The sequence below is a fragment of the Myotis myotis genome, unplaced genomic scaffold (assembly GCF_014108235.1).
Source record: "Myotis myotis isolate mMyoMyo1 unplaced genomic scaffold, mMyoMyo1.p scaffold_m19_p_14, whole genome shotgun sequence".
Lineage (NCBI taxonomy): Eukaryota > Metazoa > Chordata > Mammalia > Chiroptera > Vespertilionidae > Myotis > Myotis myotis.
In genome coordinates this window covers 24,420,557-24,442,401 of record NW_023416318.1, presented here as the reverse complement: position 1 = coordinate 24,442,401, position 21,845 = coordinate 24,420,557, and the positions used below count along the sequence as shown (strand labels likewise).

Genomic DNA, 21,845 nt, shown 5'->3' with positions numbered 1-21,845 from the left:
GTCAAATCAAAGTATATAAATTTTCATTTAGCAATTCTGCTGGAATCTACCCCTTGGAATAGTCATTAAAACCATGTTCTAAAGAAACAAAGATTTTTATTTCAGCAATTTGTAGAAGGGAAAAATGGCACAGTACACCCACATCAGGGAGGGAGAAAAGAAAAACTGCACAGTAATGATCACATTTATGCATCCATGTAAGATACTGTGTGTATACACAAGGGAAATAAAAATGGATTGAATGGTAGGTTATAGAATACTATGCAGCTGTAAAAAAGGATTTCATAGTTTTATATGAAATTGTGACCATATATTAAAATTTTTAAAAGTTCCGTAACTGTACATATATTATGTCTCTTCTAATGTAAATATATATAATGTTTGAAGACATTCTGGGACTCCAAGCACCTTGACCATGAACACCCCTCTAATAGTTGATTTGATGTTGTTGGTTACTTAAACACTTACTTAAATGAATAACTTTGATTTTGCCCTTGAAAAGCTCCTAATTTTAGGTTTTTTTTTCTATCTATGCATGAAAGGTTAAAGACCCGCTTGTTGCTACAAGAAGCAAAGACTGCAGAGCCAATCAGCAAGTCTTAGTGGTAAACAACCCTTTAATTACTAATGCTTCTGGGCCTGCATATTTGCAAATGGTTGGCTCTTAGTTGGGTTCAAAGCCCTTTCGGCTGGAGGCCGGGTCCCTGCAGGAACCCCACTACCTCCTTTCCAAGCCTCGGCTCCCACGCACCTCTCGGAAGAGGGAACCTGGAGAGTCCTGCTAGGGCCGCCAGCCAATGACTACACGTCTACTCTCAGCCCTAGCAACGCCGGACCAATGGGCGGAAGGCTATCTTGGATCCGCCACTGTTCTTTTCTAGCCAATAGGAAACGTTCTTCAATGCCCCTCTCTACAATGCGCAGGCTCCCCGCGAAGCTGGCTTCACTTCCGGACCGCTGCGGGGAGCGCTGGCGTTGCCATAGCGACCATTTTACGTTAACTAGTTCGTCGCTATCAACCAGGTGGCAGGGCCACTGCGGGGGCAATTCTTCACCCATCTGCTTTCAGCTCCCTGCGGTCGAAGGGCCTCAGCTGGCGCCGGGGCTCTGGCCGAAAGTCCCGCGGCGCTCCGCCCGGCGGGATGGCTGCGGAGGAAGAGGACGAGGTAGAATGGGTGGTGGAGAGCATCGCGGGATTCCTGCGAGGCCCGGACTGGTCCATCCCCATCTTGGATTTTGTGGAGCAGAAATGTGAAGGTAAAACACTCGAGCCCGAACTGACCATCCGTTCTTGCCGCTCTCGCACCAGCAGTCGACAGGGAGGTGGTCCCCACAAACCATCTTCATCTCCCCGATCTCCAAACTCTATCCGCCAGGTTGAGAGCTGGGCTTGTAGGCGGTTTCGCTGTCACTACGCCAGTGTTGTCTTTGACAGAACTGAAAACGGGACCGAGACTCTCCTCCCTCTGGGCCCAAGAACACGCATTAGACTTTAATCCCGGGTTTGGTCTCTCCCTGTTTCTGGTCTGGGCAGATGCGCTGCTGGGGGGGCGGGGGGGGGGGGGCGCTTCTTCCGCCACTTCCCCAGGGGCTTGGGGGCGGGGGTGGCGGGGGAAGAGGCGTCAGTTTGCCTCTGAGCTCCGTCTGATCCCCACAGTTGACCGTAAAGAGGGGCATGTGAATACTGCAGGCGCAGAACCGGTGATTCTGGTGGCCTGTATTCCCTTTACTGTATTGAGCTCTGGCTCGCGGCTATACCAAAAAGGGGTGGCGGTGGTGGGGGTTTCAAACCAATGAGGTACGTAAACGTGGCATACCGTTCCCTTTGAGGGCAGGTCACCCCCAGGTTCTGATCAGTTCCCACTTGGAGTTCTGCGTTCAGTCCTTGGAGACAAATTGGAGCCCATTAGGAACCAGAAACCTGTCATACAGATGAATGCCCGACTGTTATCCTGGTTGTTTTAGCTGGGCAAGACTTTGATGGTAGTAATCCATTAGTCATTTGAACTTGTGTCTTATGTTGGAGGGATGAGACTTGTTTTGTGAGGTTCAGTGGGTTAGAGCTAGGCTCAGTGGGTACAAGCTACAGGGAAACGCATTTCTGTGAAGGAAGTGCTTCATAAGGCAATGCATCCCAGGTACATTAGCCTTCCTCAGGAGGTGATGAGCTCCCCAGGCACTAGTGTTTGAATGGATCTGACAGCAACCTCATGGGAAGGTTCCAGAGGGGGATTTCAACTACCAACTGGTTGGTTATCCTGGGTGCCCTTTGAAGAGTCCTTTCAAGCCTAAGATTCCATGAATGAGGTGGAGAGGAAGTTTAATTTGACCACTGAATCTTTTCATCACCATAATAAAAATTCAAATAGCATTTATTACATATTGTTTTTACAGGTAATTTTTTAAAGAAATGAAAAATAACTTGCATTTGTGCTCTTTTAAAGAATTTAAAGTGCTGTTGAAACTGATAAAGCCTGTGGAATTCTGATCTCGTTTAGGAAATAAAGGAAATTTTGTCACCTTTTGATTCCATTTACCCCACTGAGACCAAGTGCTGAAATGGAAAAAAAAATTCCAGCATTGTTCTTCTTTTTATCTCCCAAAATCTAAAGTGGCTGTATCTCAGTAATAATGCATCCGATTGTGTGATCTTACAGGGAAACAGTAATCCTCAGTTTTATAAACAGGGAATGCAGTAATTTGGCTTCAGAATTAACATCCCAGTGACCCTTGAAATAATCATTATAGTTCACTGACTTTGGGTTGTCAGTGTGCTATTCTCCACATCAGATGTTTTAAAGATTAGTTTTGTACAACTTTGTGATATCAGCATTTATTTCGACGAACATTTACTGAGTGTCCTTGGGCCAGAAGCTGGGATAGAAAGATGAATAAGACACAGTTATTATGCTTAAGAAGTGGGGAAGACAGGCAAGTAAATGGGATTTAAATACAAAATGACAGGTGTTATAATAAAGATAGGGATATGGTGCTGTATTATAAGGGTTCAGAGGAAGGTATCTAACCAGCCTAGGAGCTAGGGGCGGGTAGCAGGTCATGAAGTGTGTGCCACTTATAATGACTTGAAGAAGTTGGGACCAGGGAGGCCAGGTAAAGGCAAAAGGATCTAGGACTGGCTTGAGTAAAGGCATTAGATTCGAAGCACTGTATTTGGTGGTATTCCAAGTAATTGTATTATTAAGAGTGCAAAGATTGAGTGTTGGAGTGGTAGGAGATGAGGCTTGGGATCCAATCTTGGAGGGGTTGGTCTCGCCTTCTAAGGATTTTGTACTTATTCTCTAAGCAAAGAGCAATCATTCAAGAGTCTTAAATAAAAAATTACAGAAGTTAGTTTTGTATTTTTGAAAGATGGGATGTTTGTGTGTAAATAAGTTTATTGTTTACATTTCTTGAATTTGTCCTGATTCCCTAATTAGATTGTTAGCTTTTTGAGGGAAAATATGTCTTTCTAATTTACATTGTTTCACACATATGATCATTCAGTTAAGCAATTTGTTTTGGTTCTATTTAACTTCATTATTGATTTATAGATAACAAAAATGGTCTAGTAACTTTTCAGTAAAATTTTAATCAGCAAAGGTCCAGTACTATAAAATATGGAGCCCGTTGTGAAAGGAATTATTGTTTAAAAATTGTTAACAATAATATTCCATTAAAAATTTATAAAGAAATTATTGCCTTATATTATTGATTGAAAAGTAGCAAATTAGTGTTTGTCTTATATATGAATTAGATTTTAAGTAAGAAAAATAACTTGTTTACAGTTAGCACTATCTATATATATAATCTCTCTATATAAAAGACTAATATGCAAAGTGTCCCTGAGGGAGTTTGACTGGGAGACCTGGAGTTCGATTGCTCACTATGACGTGCTGACCACCAGGAGGAAGTGGGGACCTTGGCGGGCGACCAGTGGTGACAGCGGGTCACTGAGGTGGCCCTGAGGGAGTGAGGGAAGGAGGAGGTGGGGAGGCGGGGAACCTGATTGGCTCTGATTGCCAGTCAGGCCTAGGGACCCTACCTGTGCACTAATTTTGTGCACCAGGCCTCTAGTGTGTATATAATGACTTGAAGAAGTTGGGACCAGGGAGGCCAGGTAAAGGTAAAAAGATCTAGGACTGACAGATACATACAGGGGTGGTCAAACAAATGTAGGTTTACAGTTCATATGGAAAATAATACAATAATAAATAATAATATAGTAATAAACTCTGTTTTATATACTCACAACTGTAAACCTACTTTTGCCCATCCCTGTACGGTATCTATAATAATAAAAGCATAATGTGTTAATTAGACTGGACATCCTTCCTTCTGGACAAAGATGCAACAGGCGGGGGCTGAGGCAGAGGCAGCAGAGGCCCCCGGCCACAGCGGCAGTGGGTGCCAAGGCCCTTGCACAAATTTCATGCATCGGGCTTCTAGGATCCTATCTAATAATAGACAAACATGGAAATTAACCATACCTCTGACACGCTTCCCATTGGCTAATCAGGGCGATATGCAAATTAACTGCCAACCAAGATGGCGGCCGGCAGCCAGGCAGCTGAAGCGAACAGGAGGCTTGCTTGCTCTAGCGATGGAGGAAGCCAAGGTTCCCCGCCTGCCGCCGCACAGCTCTGAATTGCACTCTAAGCAACTATGTTGCAATTATAGAAGCTAAACAAACCCCAGAAACCTGCTTTCAGCCAGCCGGGCCTCAGAGCTGGAGTTGCAACAGTGTTTCAATTATAGAAGCTAAACAAAGCCCAGATTCCTGCTTTCAGCAGCCGAGGTCTCAGAGCTGGAGCCGAGCCTCAGAGCTAAAGCTGGCTCTCAGCTCCAGTGACAGCCATAGAAGGTAAATAAATCCCAGAATAAAAAAAAAAATTGAAAAAAAGGAGAGGTTGGGAGCTTCAGTCACCCGCCAGCCTGAAAATGGCCCTCAGCCCCTCACTCAGACTGGCCAGGCACCCCAGTGGGGACCCCCACTCTGAAGGGGGTGTGACCAGCTGCAAACAGCCATCATCCCCTCATCCAGGCTGGCCAGGCACCCAAGCTGGACCCCTATCCTGATCCGGGACACCCTTCAGGGCAAACCAGCCGGCCCCCACCCATGCACCAGGCCTCTATCCTATATAGTAAAAGGGTCATATGCAAACTGACCCTAACAGCAGAAGGACTGGGAATGACTGGTCACTATGACACACACTGACCACCAGGGAGCAGACGCTCAATGCAGGAGCTGCCCTCTGGTGGTCGGGGCGCTCTCACATGGGAGGAGCTCTGCTCAGCCACAAGCCAGGCTGATGGCTGCCAGTACAGCAGTGGTGGTGGGAGCCTCTCCTGCCTCCTCAGCAGCGCTAAGGATGTCTGACTGCAACTTAGGTCTGCTCCCCACTGGCAAGTGGACATCCCCCGAAGGCTGCCGGGCTGCCAGCGGGATGTCTGATTGCCATCTTAGGCCCAATCCCCCGGGAAGCGGGCCTAAGCCAGCAGGTGGTCACCCCCTGAGGGGTCCCAGACTGCAAGAGGGCACAAGCTGGGCTGAGGGACCCCCTTTCCCCAGTGTACCAGGCCTCTAGTGTATGTATAAGTATATACTAGTAAGTACATATACAAGTATCTATTTGTAAGATATAAGGAATAGACTTTTATAGTAGCATTAATGATATCATTTGTTTTTTATGCAATATTTTATCTTTAATTTAGTTTTTGATGATGAAGAAGAAAGCAAATTGACCTATACAGAGATTCATCAGGAATACAAAGAACTAGTAAGTACTTTTATTTATATTTTTTACTGATTTTTAAAGGTAATTAGATTAATATTAATTTTAGCTCTTCTAAATTAAAAAGTGGTGCCCTGGCTGGTTTGTCTCAGTGGATAGAGTGTCGGCTATATGGTCTTGGGTTTGATTCTTGTCAAAGGCATGTTATCTCGGAGGCAACCAATCAATGTGTCTCTCTCACATAGATATTTTTTTCTCTCTGACTCTCCCCCTCCTTTCCACTCACCCTAAAAATCAATGGAAAAATATCCTTAGGTGAGGATTGAAAAAAATAAATACAATATGAATAACTAAATAAACTTAAAAAATAAATAAAAATATGGAATTGTCCATCCTAATTCTTTAAAAAATTCAGCCCTAACCGGTTTGGCTCAGTGGATAGAGCATCAGCCTGTGGACTGAAGGGTCCCGGGTTCGATTCCAGTCAAGGGCATGTACCTTGGTTGCGGGCACAACCCCAGTGGGAGGTGTGCAGGAGGCAGCTGATCGATGTTTCTCTCTCATCGATGTTTCTAACTCTCTATTCCTCTCCCTTCCACTCTGTAAAAAATCAATAAAATATATTTAAAAAAAAAAATTCAATCTATCCTAATAGTACTACTAGTTGCATCAGGCTCCAAGGGTTCTTTCAGCCTCTCATCCTTATGACTTCATATCTCTTCTACTCTATAATCTAAGGAATGGTTTAGGATGACTATGTAAAGGAACCTTGCATCTAATCTTTAAATTTTAAAGAGCTGATGCATCCTGGAAAGTGTTATTAACTTAGTCAGTTGTCTTGTGATTTTTAAAAATGACTCCTCTGGGTAGCAGAAGAGTTGTACCTCATCAAACTTCATAATCTTGACTTCAGTTATTTTCAGTAGAAGAAATAAAATTTCATTAGATACTCTGTGAAAATTTTTAATTTTTTATTGTTTGTTTTTTCAATGAAACATTGCCACTCTCATGTAGTATAATTTTATGTAGATTAATAATTGCAAACAAACATTTGATTATACTCTTAAACTCATACTTAACATGAAAACTGTCATTTTGAATTTTTCTATGTAAATTACAAAAGTTAAACTTCCTCTTTTTAGGTTGAAAAGCTGTTAGAAGGTTATCTCAAAGAAATTGGAATTAATGAAGATCAATTTCAAGAAGCATGCACTTCTCCTCTTGCAAAGACCCGGACATCACAGGTTTTTGCTTTCATGTTATTCCATAACTTATAGTTTTGACAAAAATGACCCAAAAAAGGGCTTCACTTAAATTTGCCATGTTTGATTGTCAAAGATTATTCTTTGATATTGTAGTAAGTCATCACATATGAGTTCTTTTTTATAAATATCTTGAGAAATGATAATTTGAGGCATTAATGAACTGATGCAATTAAAAAAGAACTTTCTGAATTTAGAGTAAAATAGATCACTGATAGTTTCGTAGTTGCTCCCTTTTTAATCTAGTGAATCCACAGAACACAGTTCCTGGGGCTTCCTTCTTTTGGAACTACTTTTATTATCTTATTAGTTCTGCAGTGCTGGGCTGAAGTAGGTATCATGTGAATTTGTAACTAATATTTATTGAGGGCTGATGTTTGTTGCTTGTTTTAGGCACTTGACATGTATTATTTTATTTAATTTTCCTGATATTCCTTAAGATATTTTACTTCCAGTTAGAACTGAGAAAACGAATGCACAAATATATTAAACAACTAGTGCAAAGTCCACAGCTAAGTAGGTAGTTGAAGCAGGATACCAGCCCAGGCCCCCACCTGAGAGCCTCTTGCTCAGAGGCTGAGGATAGGGGTATATTACTCTTACCAAATAGCCTTCTTCTGAGAGAGTTGCTTTAGCTTCCCAGCATCTACCAAATGATAATTCCTTAGTGAGATGGTAATTAGGATTGTCTAGGATGTGACCCCAAATTATATTTTTAGCCTTCTTCTCCTGCTATAGTTCTCCAATACATTATGTACTACAGTCATTTCAGGCCACTTGTGCTTGTAAGTGACTTTGCTTATGCTATTCCTTTATTTGGAATATTTGGCTCCCACCTCCCCACCCCACCATCCTTTCCTTACCCAGAAAAATCCTCATCATCAGGGCCTGGCTTAAATTTTCTTCTTTTAAGGCAGGTTTCCTGAACCTTCTAGTCTGACTAACACTCATTGTGCCTCACTGGGCACTTACATTTTTTGGTATTCTGTCTTTATTTATAGTTTCTTACAACTCTGTTTGCTTTACTAGATTGTAAGTCCTTTGAGCTGTTTAAAGTATCTTTGCATTCCCAGCATCTATCACAGGGATGAGAACTTAATTCCTAATAGGTAGTTCTTAATAAATTATTGTTAACTTAAATTATCTCTTTATTGTGGCTTAGAAGAGCTTGTTTTAACTACTGTTTAGCACGTCCTGCTTCAGTTTTCTTTTGCACAACTTTTGCTCATTGAATGATCACCATTGATTCTAGAGATAGAAAATCTTTAATATCACATGACATTTAAAGAAATATTAAATGCTATTGATATAACAACACTAATGTAAGCAAACATGATTTTGTTGATTAATAATTATAAAAAACAAAAGTTGTTTTACAGTTCAGCAGTAGCTTTTGTTCTATATGCACTATAGTTTTAGTTTAAGGAATAATAATAGACACTATTTTCTTCTCCTTTTTGTGAAATAGGAAGAATTTGAAACTTATTAAGTAGTATTTAAATTTATTTATTTATTTATTTATTTATTTTTTAAATATATTTTATTGATTTTTTACAGAGAGGAAGGGAGAGAGACAGAGAGTTAGAAACATCAATGAGAGAGAAACATTGATCAGCTGCCTCCTGCACATCTACTGGGGATGTGCCCGCAACCCAGACACATGCCCTTGACCGGAATCGAACCCGGGACCTTTCAATCCACAGGCCGACGCTCTATCCACTGAGCCAAACCGGCTTCGGCTTAAATTTATTTTTAAGACATTGGTATTTGTTTTTATTTTCCTTATTTTTCTGGAATATTTCTTGAATAAAGATGTTCACAGTAATATTAGACACATCCATCTTTTGTTTTTGTTATCAGGGTAAGTTTAAATTATTTAAATGAAGGTGTCCAGAATTTTAAAATACTGCTTTAGATCAAGAGTAACACATTTTTCTCATTTGTTCTATTATACAACACCTTTTGATTTATCTGGATTTGATTGGTACAAGGACTCAAGCCTTTTGACACAGACAGAACTTGATTTTAGTCATAAATTTTTCATTTAGTAGCTCTAAGACCTCAGACAAAAGTTGTTTTAGTTTTCCTTTCTTATCCAATCTGATTATAAATTTCCATACCCATAAAATATGGATAATATCTACTTTGAAAGATTTTTGTGAAATTTCAGAGGCAATGTTCATAAAGCATTTAGCACAATACCTGACATATATAAGGTGGTGTATGTGGAAGCGCCTCTTAATTATCTGTGGCTATTTTGGTGGTTGATTAGCACTGTGTTAATCAGGCCAGGGTCATGGGTTCAATCCCCATGTGGACTAGTTAGCTTTATTCTCTTTTGGGGCAAACTCTTAGCACCAGATACTGAATATCAGCATGATTGAATCAGCTAAGTCTGTCACTGTTATCAGAAAAATAGCTCAAAGTATGTTACATATTGCTTTGCAGCAATCATATAATCTTTTAAAAAAATTTTATTTATTGTAGAGAGGGAGGGAGAGAGAGAGAAAGAGAAACATGGATTTGTTGTTCTATTTGTGCAGTCATTGGTTGATTCTTGCCCTGATTTGATATCAAACCTACAACCTTAATGTATCGGGAGGATGCTCTAATCAACTGAGCTACTCAGCCAGGGCAATCATATAATCTTCATACATAAGATAAGAAGGTAATTCCATTATGTTAATGGGGTGCCTAAGAATGAATTCAAGAAACCAATTGCTTGCCCTGGATAATTTTAGGAGGTAATTTTTATTTTGTTTTGGTTTGCTTAATTTGATTTTGATTTTTAAATCAGTTTCCAGTTCCCATTGTATTGTATTGCTAAAGCCAACTTGAAAGATTCTTTTTACCTGGTTTGGTTATCATTAGACCTAAACCACTAGTCCTGGAATACTCTGTGTATTAAAGTCAGCAGGAGTGGTAAGGGGACTAATGACCCTAATGAAATGAAGAACTCTAGTTAAAAAAAAAAAGGACTTTTTAAGAGCATGTTTTTCTGTTGTATATGTGTGGTTTCTATAATAAAAATGCTTATGACTTAGATTATCTTTCTAAATAGTTTAGAAAATTATGGCAGTGTAATAAATACAGAGATATTATTTCACTTGTCTTCAGTAATATTACTAATTATGTGCTATTTTCCAATTGAAATAGACAAAAGTGGCTTCCTTCATTGCTTGTGATTTTTTTTGGTGAGAATTGATATCAATGTATTGCCCAAACCAGGGACTTCTATATGGCAAAAGGCAAACTATTTTTTGCTTTCGTTTTTGTTTATTCACCTGATTTTCTTGACATTTATAAGAAAGACATTAATGTTATATTATATTATTATTAATATACTATTATTACATTAATATATTAACATACTATTATTACATTAATATTTATAATACTAGTAATTTGGGAAAATTATGCTTCTCCCTCAATAACTTGGGTCATTGAAAAGATTACATATGTGGTGTACCTTTCTTTTCCTAAAAATACACACAGGATAATTAAAAATATTTTGTGTAAGACTTTAAAAAATTAATAGACTTTCTTAGAGCAGTTTTAAGTTTACCTAAAATTGAGCTGATAGTAGAGGCTTTTGATGTCAAGGCCTCATTTTTTCACCAATGTACCAGTAGCTCTCAGACTTTAATATTATAAGAATTATCTGGGGAGATACATGGGCACCCATCCTTCAGAAATTTAGATTCATTATGTTTAGGGGAGGGTTTAGGAATATGCACTTAAGCCCTCCTTCCTGTATTCTTAAAACACACTTTGAGAAGCCATGCATTATGCTTTTAAGTATCAACTCAAACTGACTTGCTAAAAGGAGCTCTAGTTGACACATTGCCCTCAGTAGCGGTGCCCTGCAAGTGTTTGTTAGTGATGAGATTAAAGTATCTGATATTACTAATAAGTCTAGGAAGCCCCAGAACGAAGTTACGTAGTGCCATAATGCCATAAAGAGGCCCTGGTAGACATCACTAATCTATCAGAGGCTGCCCACAATTACTGAGCTCTGGGCTGCAACCTTCAAACACAGATGAAGCCTATTTGCCATCTCTGCCCTGAGCCTTTCGAATAGTGTTATTTAATTTAAGGGAAAAGAAACATTTTTTCCTATAGTTGACTCTATAATTGTCACAGAGAGCTACGTTTGCACTTTACTTTGCTGTACTGGGGGAGTCTAGAATGTGAGCTGATTGTTGTGGGAAGGGTTCCTTCCTCTGTTTAGAGCTCTTTGATGGCGCTTTTGTTAAGGTGTCTGACCTTGCAGGTGAACAATAATAGCACACCCTTCATTGCCTCTCCACAATTTTGTGTGATTAGCTTTTCCACAGTATCATATAAAACTTGAAATAAGATTTTAGTAAGATGGATCACATCTGAGTGTTTTCATTTGGGTTTTTACGCATTTCAAATTTTATTCTACTTCTTATTGGTTAGCTTGGGAATTGTTTTGTTCTTTGATACAACGGTAGTTTTCTGTAGTTAAGGAAATGTTAATTTGGCTATTGTGGGGTAGACATCTTTATTTATTTTCTTCTGATTTGTTATACTTCAGTTTTAGCCAGAAAAGGATTTTACATCTTAATTTCTAATTCTACCTCTTTCATGACACTTTCTACATATAGGACAATTACAATTGCATTCTCACATTACTAATAACATATTACACTTACTTGTCAGATTCCATTTTTTGGGATTTACTTTTATTTAAATGAGTATTTTTATTAATTAAGGGATCATATTGTAGTTAACGATTTATCATTAAACAGTACATTTCAAGTGACAGAATATAACCAAATAGGTTATTTAGGCAGAAAAACAAATTCAGATGCTGTTTTTATGTGTAAAAAAACAATGTACATACTTTAATTAATAAATACTTTATTGCTAAAAAATGCTAACATCATCTGAGCCTTTAGCGAGTTGTAATCTTTGTGTAGGTAGGTCTTGCCTCAATGTTGATGAAAATGCATTGTCTAAGAAGTACAATAAATAAATGTATGTAGTTTTAAAATGTCAATTTAACTTACAGATGTCTTTCCACAGGCCATTTTGCAACCCGTGTTGGCTGCAGAAGATTTTACTATCTTTAAAGCAATGATGGTCCAGAAAAACATTGAAATGCAGCTGCAAGCCATTCGAATAATTCAAGAGAGAAATGGTAAAATGTTGACTTTAGAAATCTAAGTGCTAAATGCACTTTTTTTTTTTTGCAATTTTGACTATGCTGATTCTAACATGTAGCTGCCTTTATATTTATTCCAAGTCTTAAATGTAGCTGCGTTTATATTTATATTTATTCCAAGTTTGAAAGTCTATGGCCGACTTAAGAGATTCAAGAGTGTAAACTTCCTGATCAGTGCATGTTTTACATTTCAAACGCAGACCAGAATTTGATGGAAGGATGATTTAGGTTTCAGAGAGCTTGATTTTTCTGTCCAGCCAAAGAGTTTATGAAATTCAGTATTTTTGAGTGATCACAGTTGTAGTTACAGATGAGAGAATGTGACTACCCTTCCTCTGGTTTATCATTGTTAGGACATTAGGAAACCAACGTAGAAACAGTTTCTAACCCTAGCTGGTTGGGCTCAGTGGATAGGATGTTGGACGGAGGACTGAAGGGTCCCAGGTTCAATTCTGGTCAAGGGTGCACACCTCGGTTGCAGGCTCAATCCCCAACCCTGATCGGGGCACTTGTGGGCTTAAAGCATTGGAAGCCATTGGAGAGCTTGTAGAAATACATATGTCCCTCAGTTTCTGATTCAGTAAGTCTGGAGTAGGGCCTAAAACTTTGCATTTTTAACAAGTTCCCAGATGATGTTAAAGCTCCTGGTCTTGGGACCACACTGAGGACTACTGTTGTAGGGCATAACCTGACCTTAATAACCTATGTGTTCCTTTGCTCAATAGATTGCAAAGGTATTCTTTACCATGCCTATGTACTTTTTAATGGGTTGGCAGCAGTACCTTTTCTTTGATTGTTTCTCAAAGGCATGAGAGCTACAGGTCAGTTATACTATATGCTTCTAAGGGTCTGGAACATGCAACCATAGAGTTTCTCTTGTTGCAGGGAAAACAATAGAATGTTGCAGGGCCCTTGTGGATTCTCCTCTCATTTGTCTCATGTGAGTAGAGACTCAATCCCTTAGAACAGTGATTTTCAACTGGTGTGCCGCAAGAATTGAAAAAACATGCAATACCTGACTATTTAGTCAGGGGCACTGACCTCTTTTCTCTTAGATTGACAGACAAAAACATGACAATAGCCAACAGAATAATAGCCATCCATGTGAATGAATCAAAATTATACCTACTTTTTTGTCGGATCAGCAAAAAATATATTTTTTTGGTATGCTGTAGAATTTTAATAACTTAGATCCAGGATTGAGGACCTTAGAGCAATGTTGATTTTATTCAAATCTGTAGACCATTTGAAAATTGTATTTGTGGTGAGAAAAACCCAAAAGCTCTCTGGATTCTTTGTTGTAGCTTTTCAAAGAATTTTGGGGAAATGCAAATCAGAGCATTATTTTGATGGTTTTGAAGAATTGCATACTGCTACATTATTCTTTCCTTTGTTCTTTTTATTTTCCTTACAAAGTGTATTAGGAGAATACTAATTGTATATCTTTTGATTTAGCAAAAATGCACTTAAGATTAATGGATTATATAGATGTTAGTTTTCTGATTGTGATACTGTACTGTAGTTTTGCAAGATGTTACCATTGGGAGAAACTGGGTAAAGAGTACATAGCATCACTTTGTATTATTTCTTGCAACCATGTGTGAAACTGTAATTATCTCAAATTAAAAAGTTTAATTAAAAATGCACTTAAACAACAAGGGGATTAGAATAATAAAGCTACTTTAATTTAGATTAGATCCAAAAGCCCATTGTCATATGTGGACAGAAAAATAGAAAGTAAAAATTTGAGACATGCTGCTAATGTTATGAGAATGTAATTATAGATATGAACAGAACACTTACTACCAGCCTACCTGCTTATTAAGAAGATATAGGTAATAAAGTAAATTAAATCAATACTTAAAATTACTTGCTATAAATTATTTTTTGCCTTGGGCTGCAGTTGGTACTGCCCTGGTTTATAGTTATTAGCCCAATATTTGCATAGAAGCTTCAAGGGCAGAGATTGTTTTATTCATCTTTATATTATCCCTAAGTGCTTAGCACCAGGCTTTTTTTGCATGTAGTAAGCAGGGCCCCTTTCAGTAGCATTTGTTGTAATATGATTGAAGAGTATTAACATGCTATTTTAATTAACAAAGTACTTTATAGTTTATTTGTAAACTCTTTCCCCTTTTGAGGGATACTTTTGAGAGCATAGTTTCATTAGTAGGAACCTACTGAGTTCAATGCTATACCCTCTGCTAGTGTGATTATAAAAGAAAATAGCTTAAATTAATTTTTACTACCATATATAATAATTATTACTTTTAATAAGCAATACAAATGAGAGGCATTTCTAGGTAAAATTGTGTGGTTTTTTTTGGGGGGGTGGGGGGGTGGGGGTGGGGTGGTGGGGTGGGGGTGGGGTGGTGGGGTGGGGGTGGGGTGGTGGTGGTTGGGAACTGCTGATTACCTGAAAGGAGAAAAAGTAAAAAAGACCATAGTTAAAAAGATAATAGTTTAGAACCTTTTTAAAAGTGACAGATATTAATAAATTATTTGTACTTCTTGATGAACTAGGATAGTGAGAAATAAATGTTTTCAGTTGAGTTGATGTTCTTCCATGTGGTCTGGTTTTGAACAGGTGTATTACCTGACTGCTTAACAGATGGTTCTGATGTGGTCAGTGATCTTGAACAGGAAGAGATGAAAATCCTGAGGGAAGTTCTTAGGTATCCTTCTTTAATTATTTTTTGAGTGAATCACTAGAATTTTGTAATATGACTTGTATATATGCTTTTCACCCCCAAAATATTATGAACTAGTAAAATATCTACATTTTCTACTGAAGACCATGAAAATGACTTGTCATTTTATTTTGTTTATAACTATGTATATATTACATATCTTAATGGACAGAAAAAATTATTTTCAGATGATTCATACCAGATCAACACAAATGGGAGTGTCTTCTACGTCCATGGTGGGAATAGGAGGCTAAATTGGAACAAGATGCAGTAGATCCATGCCTGGAAAGGGGTGTAGTGGCCTGAGCTGACCAGGAAACTCCATGCCTTTTGGATCTTAGTATCAGAGGTGGCTCAAGCCATGTGTCTCACAGTAGGAGGCTGGACATCCAGACTCCAGAGACCAAATAGCTGAATGAGTGGCAGGTAACTTGCAAGGGGAAGAGGACAGCGGGAGGTGCCTATCCAGATGACTGTCTTTCCCCTCTCTTCCTTGCCCAAGTTACATGATTCTCAACCAAATGCCGGACACAGAGTGTGCAGTTCACTAAAGGGGCATTTTTCCCCACCTTGGGCCTGTTGTCTCCGACCCTATGGGAAGTTTGGAGTGGCAATTTTAGCACCTAATTTTTAAATCTGTGAGAAATATATAGCAAAAGCCTGCATCCACTGTGTCACCTGTAGAAAGGAAGGGCTCTAACCACAAATCTTCTAGCATCCTGTTGTCCCACCTACTCACCTTGTCCCCAACTCTAAAGCAGAAGGGAAGAGAGGCTGGTGATGGTAAGGAGCTCTAAGACTCACTGCTTAATTTCAGAGGATTTGAGTGGCTGTGGGGAGGGAGGCAGGTGTGTGAGTGAACCCAGCCTTTTCCTGCCAGAGCCTACATTCCACGGCAGGGGCAAAGGGGAGCCCGACATAATAGAGAATGCTTTGAGTTTATAGTGTTGAAGAGATAAGGATGTTTGGTGTTAGGTTTAGAAGACTGGTGAAGTTTTGACTTACCCTGGTTGCCTCTGTTGGTTGATTGGCGGTCTGAAAACTGATCAACATTGTACTTTTAAATGTTATTTTCTAAGGATGTGTACTACTGTATAAGTAGTAGAGCTCAGTTATGAACACGTAAGAGAGTTGATGGCTATTTTCCTAAATCAGACTGGCCCAGCAGTTTATAAAAACTGTGAAGGCTTTGGCATAATGGTATTAGGAAAGCTTTGTGATAGCTCAGGTGCCACTGGGAAGAGTAGAATGAGGGGAGAAGTGGATTTTATCAAGAGGGCTATAACTAAAGAGAGATCTATATTAATGGGATTTTCCATTCAAATTTGGGTTTAGAGTTTTAAACTTGTTGATCTTTCTTTATCAAGAGGTCATTGACATTTCCAGAAGAAATGGGCATGCCTGTATTTTATATTACTAACTCTATGCTGTATAAGCGTACATATATCTTTCTCAGTTGATGTAAACTGATTTAAGCAAAGCTTAATTATTTTCATTTTTGTTTCCAAAATTCCTTGCACATATTATAAGCTTAGGTTAGCATGTTGCTTGTTGAATATTTTTTCTTTGACAAAAAAAGAAAATTTACTTTTCTACCTTATTTTATATATCTCAGAAAGTCAAAAGAAGAATATGACCAGGAGGAAGAAAGGAAGAGAAAAAAGCAGGTGCCTACAGAATATATTAATATAATAGAAGTATTTTATTATTGTTAACCTAGTTTTTGTTGTTAAAATTTAAGCTTATGTGGGACTACACACATTCCTAAAAGTACTCATATTATCTTGGCAATTCTAAGCATTTATACTTAACTTTATAAGTTTATAATTAATCCAACAACCTACCTTTAAATTTCCAAGAAAGACTACATTATTAACTCCAAAACACTGTAATGCCATTTATATTTTGGGGGATTTTTTTTAAAAATTCCCCTTAATTTTATGAATAAAAGATTAAGAAAAATATTTTTTACTTCCCCATTCTCCTTGATTTCTTCAGTTTTGAAATATCATTGATGTTTCTATCTCTTCCTCTCTCTGAAATAAATAAAAACTTATTTTAAAAAAGTGGAGGATATAAATTACTGGAAAAATCTTAGAAACTTTGGAAAAACAGAACAGTAATTTTTTTAAAAAACTAATGCCTTTGGATTTTTTAAGTAGTGAATTAGTAAAAATTAATCTAAAATGTTTTTTTAATTGTATAATGAATTCCTGAAGTTATCAGAGGCTAAAACAGAAGAATCCACGGCAAATGCTGATGAAACTGCAAAAATGAGTAATTCCCAGGGGGATGGTGAACGTGATGCACACCCACCCTTAGGTAAGCTTGATGTGTCACTAAACTTTCTCTAATAATATGAATACATAAACATTGTAAAGAGTGTGCAACTTTCTTTGACATACTTAACCTTCTAAAACCCTGGGACGGAGTGTTGAATGGCCATTGATATTTAAAGTTCTTTGTGAATTTAGCTAAAGAGATTGTTGGTAGGAAATACCCATCTGACAGAAACGGTATAGTTCCCAAATTTCTAAGTGAAACCTGGAACCCAGAGCAGTAAGCCACCGGCCTTTGGTACCACAGCTCTAGCATCTAAAATGTATTCACATAACATTTGGTATTCTCACCCTTGACCACAGTTATGTGGTAAGTAAGAAGCTAAAGTTGGAATGATAATATTATTTTCCAATTAAATTAAAGCACATCTTGAAAATAAGAGGTAGCTAATTTATCCAGATGTTTAGTCAGAAACTGTTGTTGAAAGCAAAATCACTGAGATTCTGTGTGGGAAATGTTAGTAGATGAAATTGTTGAACATGTAGTAAATCCACTTTCAATATGCTCTGATTTCCTTTATATGAAAACAAGTAATTCTGAAATAGAAATTGAATAATGATCATTTCAGTTCATTTTATCATGGATTTCTGTTTTAAAGAAATATCCTTTTCTCAATTAAAAAATAAAAACATAACTCTGTCAGGTAGATATTGTGATATTGCCTTCTTTTTTTAACACGAAATTTAAGGAAATTAGGTGACTTGTCCAAAATCACTAAACTATTAAATGGTTAAGCTGTGGTTTACCCTGCTTGGTCTTCTGACTTCAAATCTTGTGTTCTTTTACACTTCAGTTTAAAAGAACTTTTATAATTGAGATAATATGGGTTTGATTATTTACCCGTGTGGTTTCCCTCTGACCCTCTGAGCTCTGAGGTCTTGCAGTTCTCTACAGCTCAGATCCCTGATTTTACCATTCTCCAGGCGTCCTCTGTCCTTCCCAGCTTCGAATTGTCTCACCAGCTGTGTCTACTTCGCCAATTTGGGTGGATGTTATTCGCTTTAGTTTAGTTTTAGGATTGCTCGTTCTATCTACCCGGACAAGGCTCGGGACACATCCATCTATTCCGCCGCCATATTGTCTCTCTTAAAATCTTTACATTTTGTTAATGTGTTGGTAGGTTTATAGTTATCCTCAATATGTATTACAAACAAAATTTATTGATATTATTGGTATTTACTCTTCTGCTACAAAAAATTATAGCTTTACATTAACAGTTCTGAAAATATAGGTTCACTAACTGTTTTTATCCACGAGCAAAAGTTTGGAATTTTAGTACTGTTTATTTGGCTTATGTGGCAATCTTGTATTACATTATAGTGGAGTTCTAATTTTTAGATGAGAATTTTATCTTTTTGTAGCTGTAGTATCAAACAGCAGGAATTTGGTATTAAAATGTCATTGTTTGTAAGAAACTGGTCTTTGAGGACAGAGACCATGTTTATTGTTCTTACCCAGTGCCTGGTACAGTATAGGCCAGCCGTGGGCAAACTATGGCCCGCGGGCCGGATCCTGCCCGTTTGAAATGAATAAAACTATTGAAAAAAAAGACCGTATCCTTTTATGTAATGATGTTTACTTTGAATTTATATTAGTTCACACAAACACTCCATCCATGCTTTTGTTCCGGCCCTCGGGTCCAGTTTAAGAACCCATTGTGGCTCTCGAGTCAAAAGGTTTGCCCACCCCTGGTATAGGCACTGAATCAATGCATGTTGATTGAGTGTGAGAAAAAAACAAGTGTTATTAACACTAGCTCATTTTGCTGAACCTAGTCTAATACTTAATATAATATTCTGCTTGGTCTCTATCTACTGCCAGAAGCGAAAGTGCATTTTGCTAATTCATCAGTGGAACCTTTGGCAGGAAAGCTGGAAATGTTGCCTGAAACATCTTCCCTCCCACAAAAAGGCCTGAAGATTCCTGGCTTTGAATATGCAAGCACTGAAGGGCCAATAGCAGTAAGTAACATTACTTTTTAAGAACTATGAACAAAATGACAAAGTACTAGGAGCAAGCAATGTAAACAGTCATATACTTTTGTTATCTTGAACTCAAACTTCTAATTGAATCAATCAGATATCTTTGCCCTTTACTATATGAACTTGAATTTAAAATAGTTCCTTTTTTTGGCCCAGAATTTATCAACACTTGGAACAGAAGAGCTGCGGCAACGGGAGCACTATCTCAAGCAGAAGAGAGATAAGCTGATGTCCATGAGAAAGGATATGAAGACTAAGCAGATGCAAAACACAGAACAGAAGGGAAAACCTGCTGGGGAGATAGAGGTATGGCTGATCTTAGTTTGTCAAAACTAGTAAATCTAGAGGTGGAATTCTCAATATCAGATAATGTGGAAGAAAGCCTTACTAATCAACGTTGCTTGAAGATCCATTTATATTAACCTCCCTGCTAGTGTAGAGCCTTCTCTTTTTTAGGAAGTAGGATGGTTATGTAATGAGGATTTTGTGAGGTAGAAATGATAGCAGTTTCATTATACAGTCCTTATTTCTTTACTTGCCCTATTCTGTGTGCGTAAGGGTCAGCAGTCTATTTCACCGGAGCCTTTTGACATATTTTACCATAGAGCAGCATCAGTATCCTAGCCACCACCTTTAAGAGGCTTCTCCAAGAAGAGATTTTATAAGGAAGAGATTTATGGAATTCAGTCCATGTGTGACTTTTAAAAAAATTTCACTAAAAATGCTCTTTGTTCAAGGCAGTATGTTGGGAATTTTCGACAAATGAACCCATCTTATACTGTAGCCAACTTTTTTCTTTTTCTTTTCTTTTTATTTAAGGAAATGACAGAGAAACCAGAAATGACAGCAGAGGAGATGCAAACATTACTAAAGAGGAGATTGCTTGCAGAGAAACTTAAAGAAGAAGTTATTAATAAGTAAATTTAAAATCAATTTAGCAAAACAGAAATTGAAATTTTCTTAAAAATAAATTATTTAATCCTTACACTGAACCTGTTAGTTTCAAATACGTATGTTTATAAACACAGATTCAAACTCATTATTACTGTTTTATTGAACAGTTAAGGTAAAGGGCGGTTGGAGAAGACAGCTACTTATGCTGAGCAGTTTAATATAAATTTTTGAATAATATTTCTTAGAGAGAGGGTATAGAAAACTAGTTGATAGTGTGTTCATTCACTCAAACTTGGTTACCTATTGTTTCTGCTAAGCACTGTGCTAAGCACTAAGGATACAGTAGTTAACTAGATTCATAGAGTCTCTGCCTTTATGGGGCTAGTGAAGGCCTAGAGAGCAATGTTAGAAGGAAAAAGTGCAGTGGTATAAGCAGGGCTTGCCATGCCTTTTTGGGAAAGCAATGTTTAAGATGATTGGAAGGCTAATTGCAGGGAGAAAGCGGGGGAAACCCACTCAGGTCCTGCAACAGGAAGTAATAAAGCACATACTGAGGAGCTGTCGGAATGGTTGGAGTACACGTAGAATGGAGAGGGTTAACATTGAAGTTGGAGATAGGTGGGACACTGATTTGCAGGTCCTTGTAGACGTGAGGATTTTAATCTTATGGCACTGGGAGGTCTCTGAAAAGTTTTAAAGCAGAGAAGTTACGTGATCATAATGTTCATTTTAAAAAAGATGTGTGGCTGTTGTGTGGATACTATTGGGTGAGTCTGGTGTTAGTGTAGCTGTGGGTGTACCAGGTTTAAGGTAATTCAGTGATAAGAGTAGTTATCTTGTACAGTGTTAAGATAGAGTTTAGCATCTTGCATTTGAGGCAGGAGCAAACAGGACTTGGAAAATAGATGAGGTGGTGTGTGTGTGTGTCTTAAAAATACTCACTCTTTCTAGAAAAGCTACTATTAAAACAGATAACAGGAACAATCAGTTGAGCCCATGAAGGGGAATGCTGTCATGAGTGTAGATCTTTTGTATGTGAAGGGATCCTTGATGGTTTTAGTAGTCTTTTAGCTTAAAGATAACCAGAATACAGGTGCTCCTTTACTTCAATGGGGTTACATCCTGATACCCTGATTGAAAATATGGTAAGTTGAAAATGTGTTTACTGTATCTAACCTACTGAGCATCATAGCCTAGTCCTGCTTACCTGTGTTCAGAACACTTACACTACAAGTGGGCAATTATCTTAAGTTTCATGTTAAGAGTATTGCTTTCCTCTGCTTCCACCAGAAGCATGAGACACAGATGGGCATTTTTATTTTATTTTTTACACAGTGGAAGAGAGAGGGAAAGACAGAAACATCGATGAGAGAAACACATTGATTGGTTGCCTCCTGCACGCACCTGACCAGGGCCCGGGCCAGGGAGGAGCCTGCAACCAAGGTATGTGCCCTTGACCAGAATCGAATCCCAGACCCTTTGGTCGGCAGGCTGATACTCTATCCACTGAGCCACACCGGGTAGGGCCAGATGGGTGTTTTATAGACATTATGGGATGTGAAAACATAAAATACAGTACCCAAAAAACACTGGCAACACAGTACAGTGTAGTATTGTTTATCCTCGTGATCTCATGGTTTGCTGGGCAACATCATGGGACTATATGCCTACCTGTCACTAGCCCGGGAAAAGACAGAAATTCAAAATTTGAGGTATGGTTTGTACTGAATGCTTATCACTTCTGCACCATCATA

The 21,845-nt window shown here is 38.2% G+C and overlaps 1 protein-coding gene across 1 annotated transcript; it reads left to right on the top strand.

Annotated features, from left to right (window-relative positions):
• The first annotated feature begins 940 nt into the window (after positions 1 to 940).
• Positions 941 to 20,236, top strand: CFAP36 (cilia and flagella associated protein 36). The gene is made up of 10 exons (XM_036334521.1): positions 941 to 1,257; positions 5,713 to 5,777; positions 6,875 to 6,976; positions 12,047 to 12,161; positions 14,773 to 14,860; positions 16,491 to 16,542; positions 17,095 to 17,197; positions 19,037 to 19,176; positions 19,354 to 19,503; positions 20,017 to 20,236. The coding sequence occupies exons 1-10, from the start codon at positions 1,143 to 1,145 to the stop codon at positions 20,116 to 20,118; spliced, it is 1,032 nt and encodes a 343-aa protein (XP_036190414.1). The 5' UTR covers positions 941 to 1,142; the 3' UTR covers positions 20,119 to 20,236.
• The last annotated feature ends 1,609 nt before the right edge of the window (positions 20,237 to 21,845 follow it).

Bases quoted from the DNA above. Each gene is read 5' to 3' on its own strand.
- CFAP36 (XM_036334521.1), top strand. From the start codon at position 1,143: ATGGCTGCGGAGGAAGAGGACGAGGTAGAATGGGTGGTGGAGAGCATC. The intron at 12,162-14,772 runs GTAAAATGTTGA...GGTTTTGAACAG, and splicing joins AATAATTCAAGAGAGAAATG to GTGTATTACCTGACTGCTTA. The intron at 17,198-19,036 runs GTAAGCTTGATG...ATCTACTGCCAG, and splicing joins TGATGCACACCCACCCTTAG to AAGCGAAAGTGCATTTTGCT.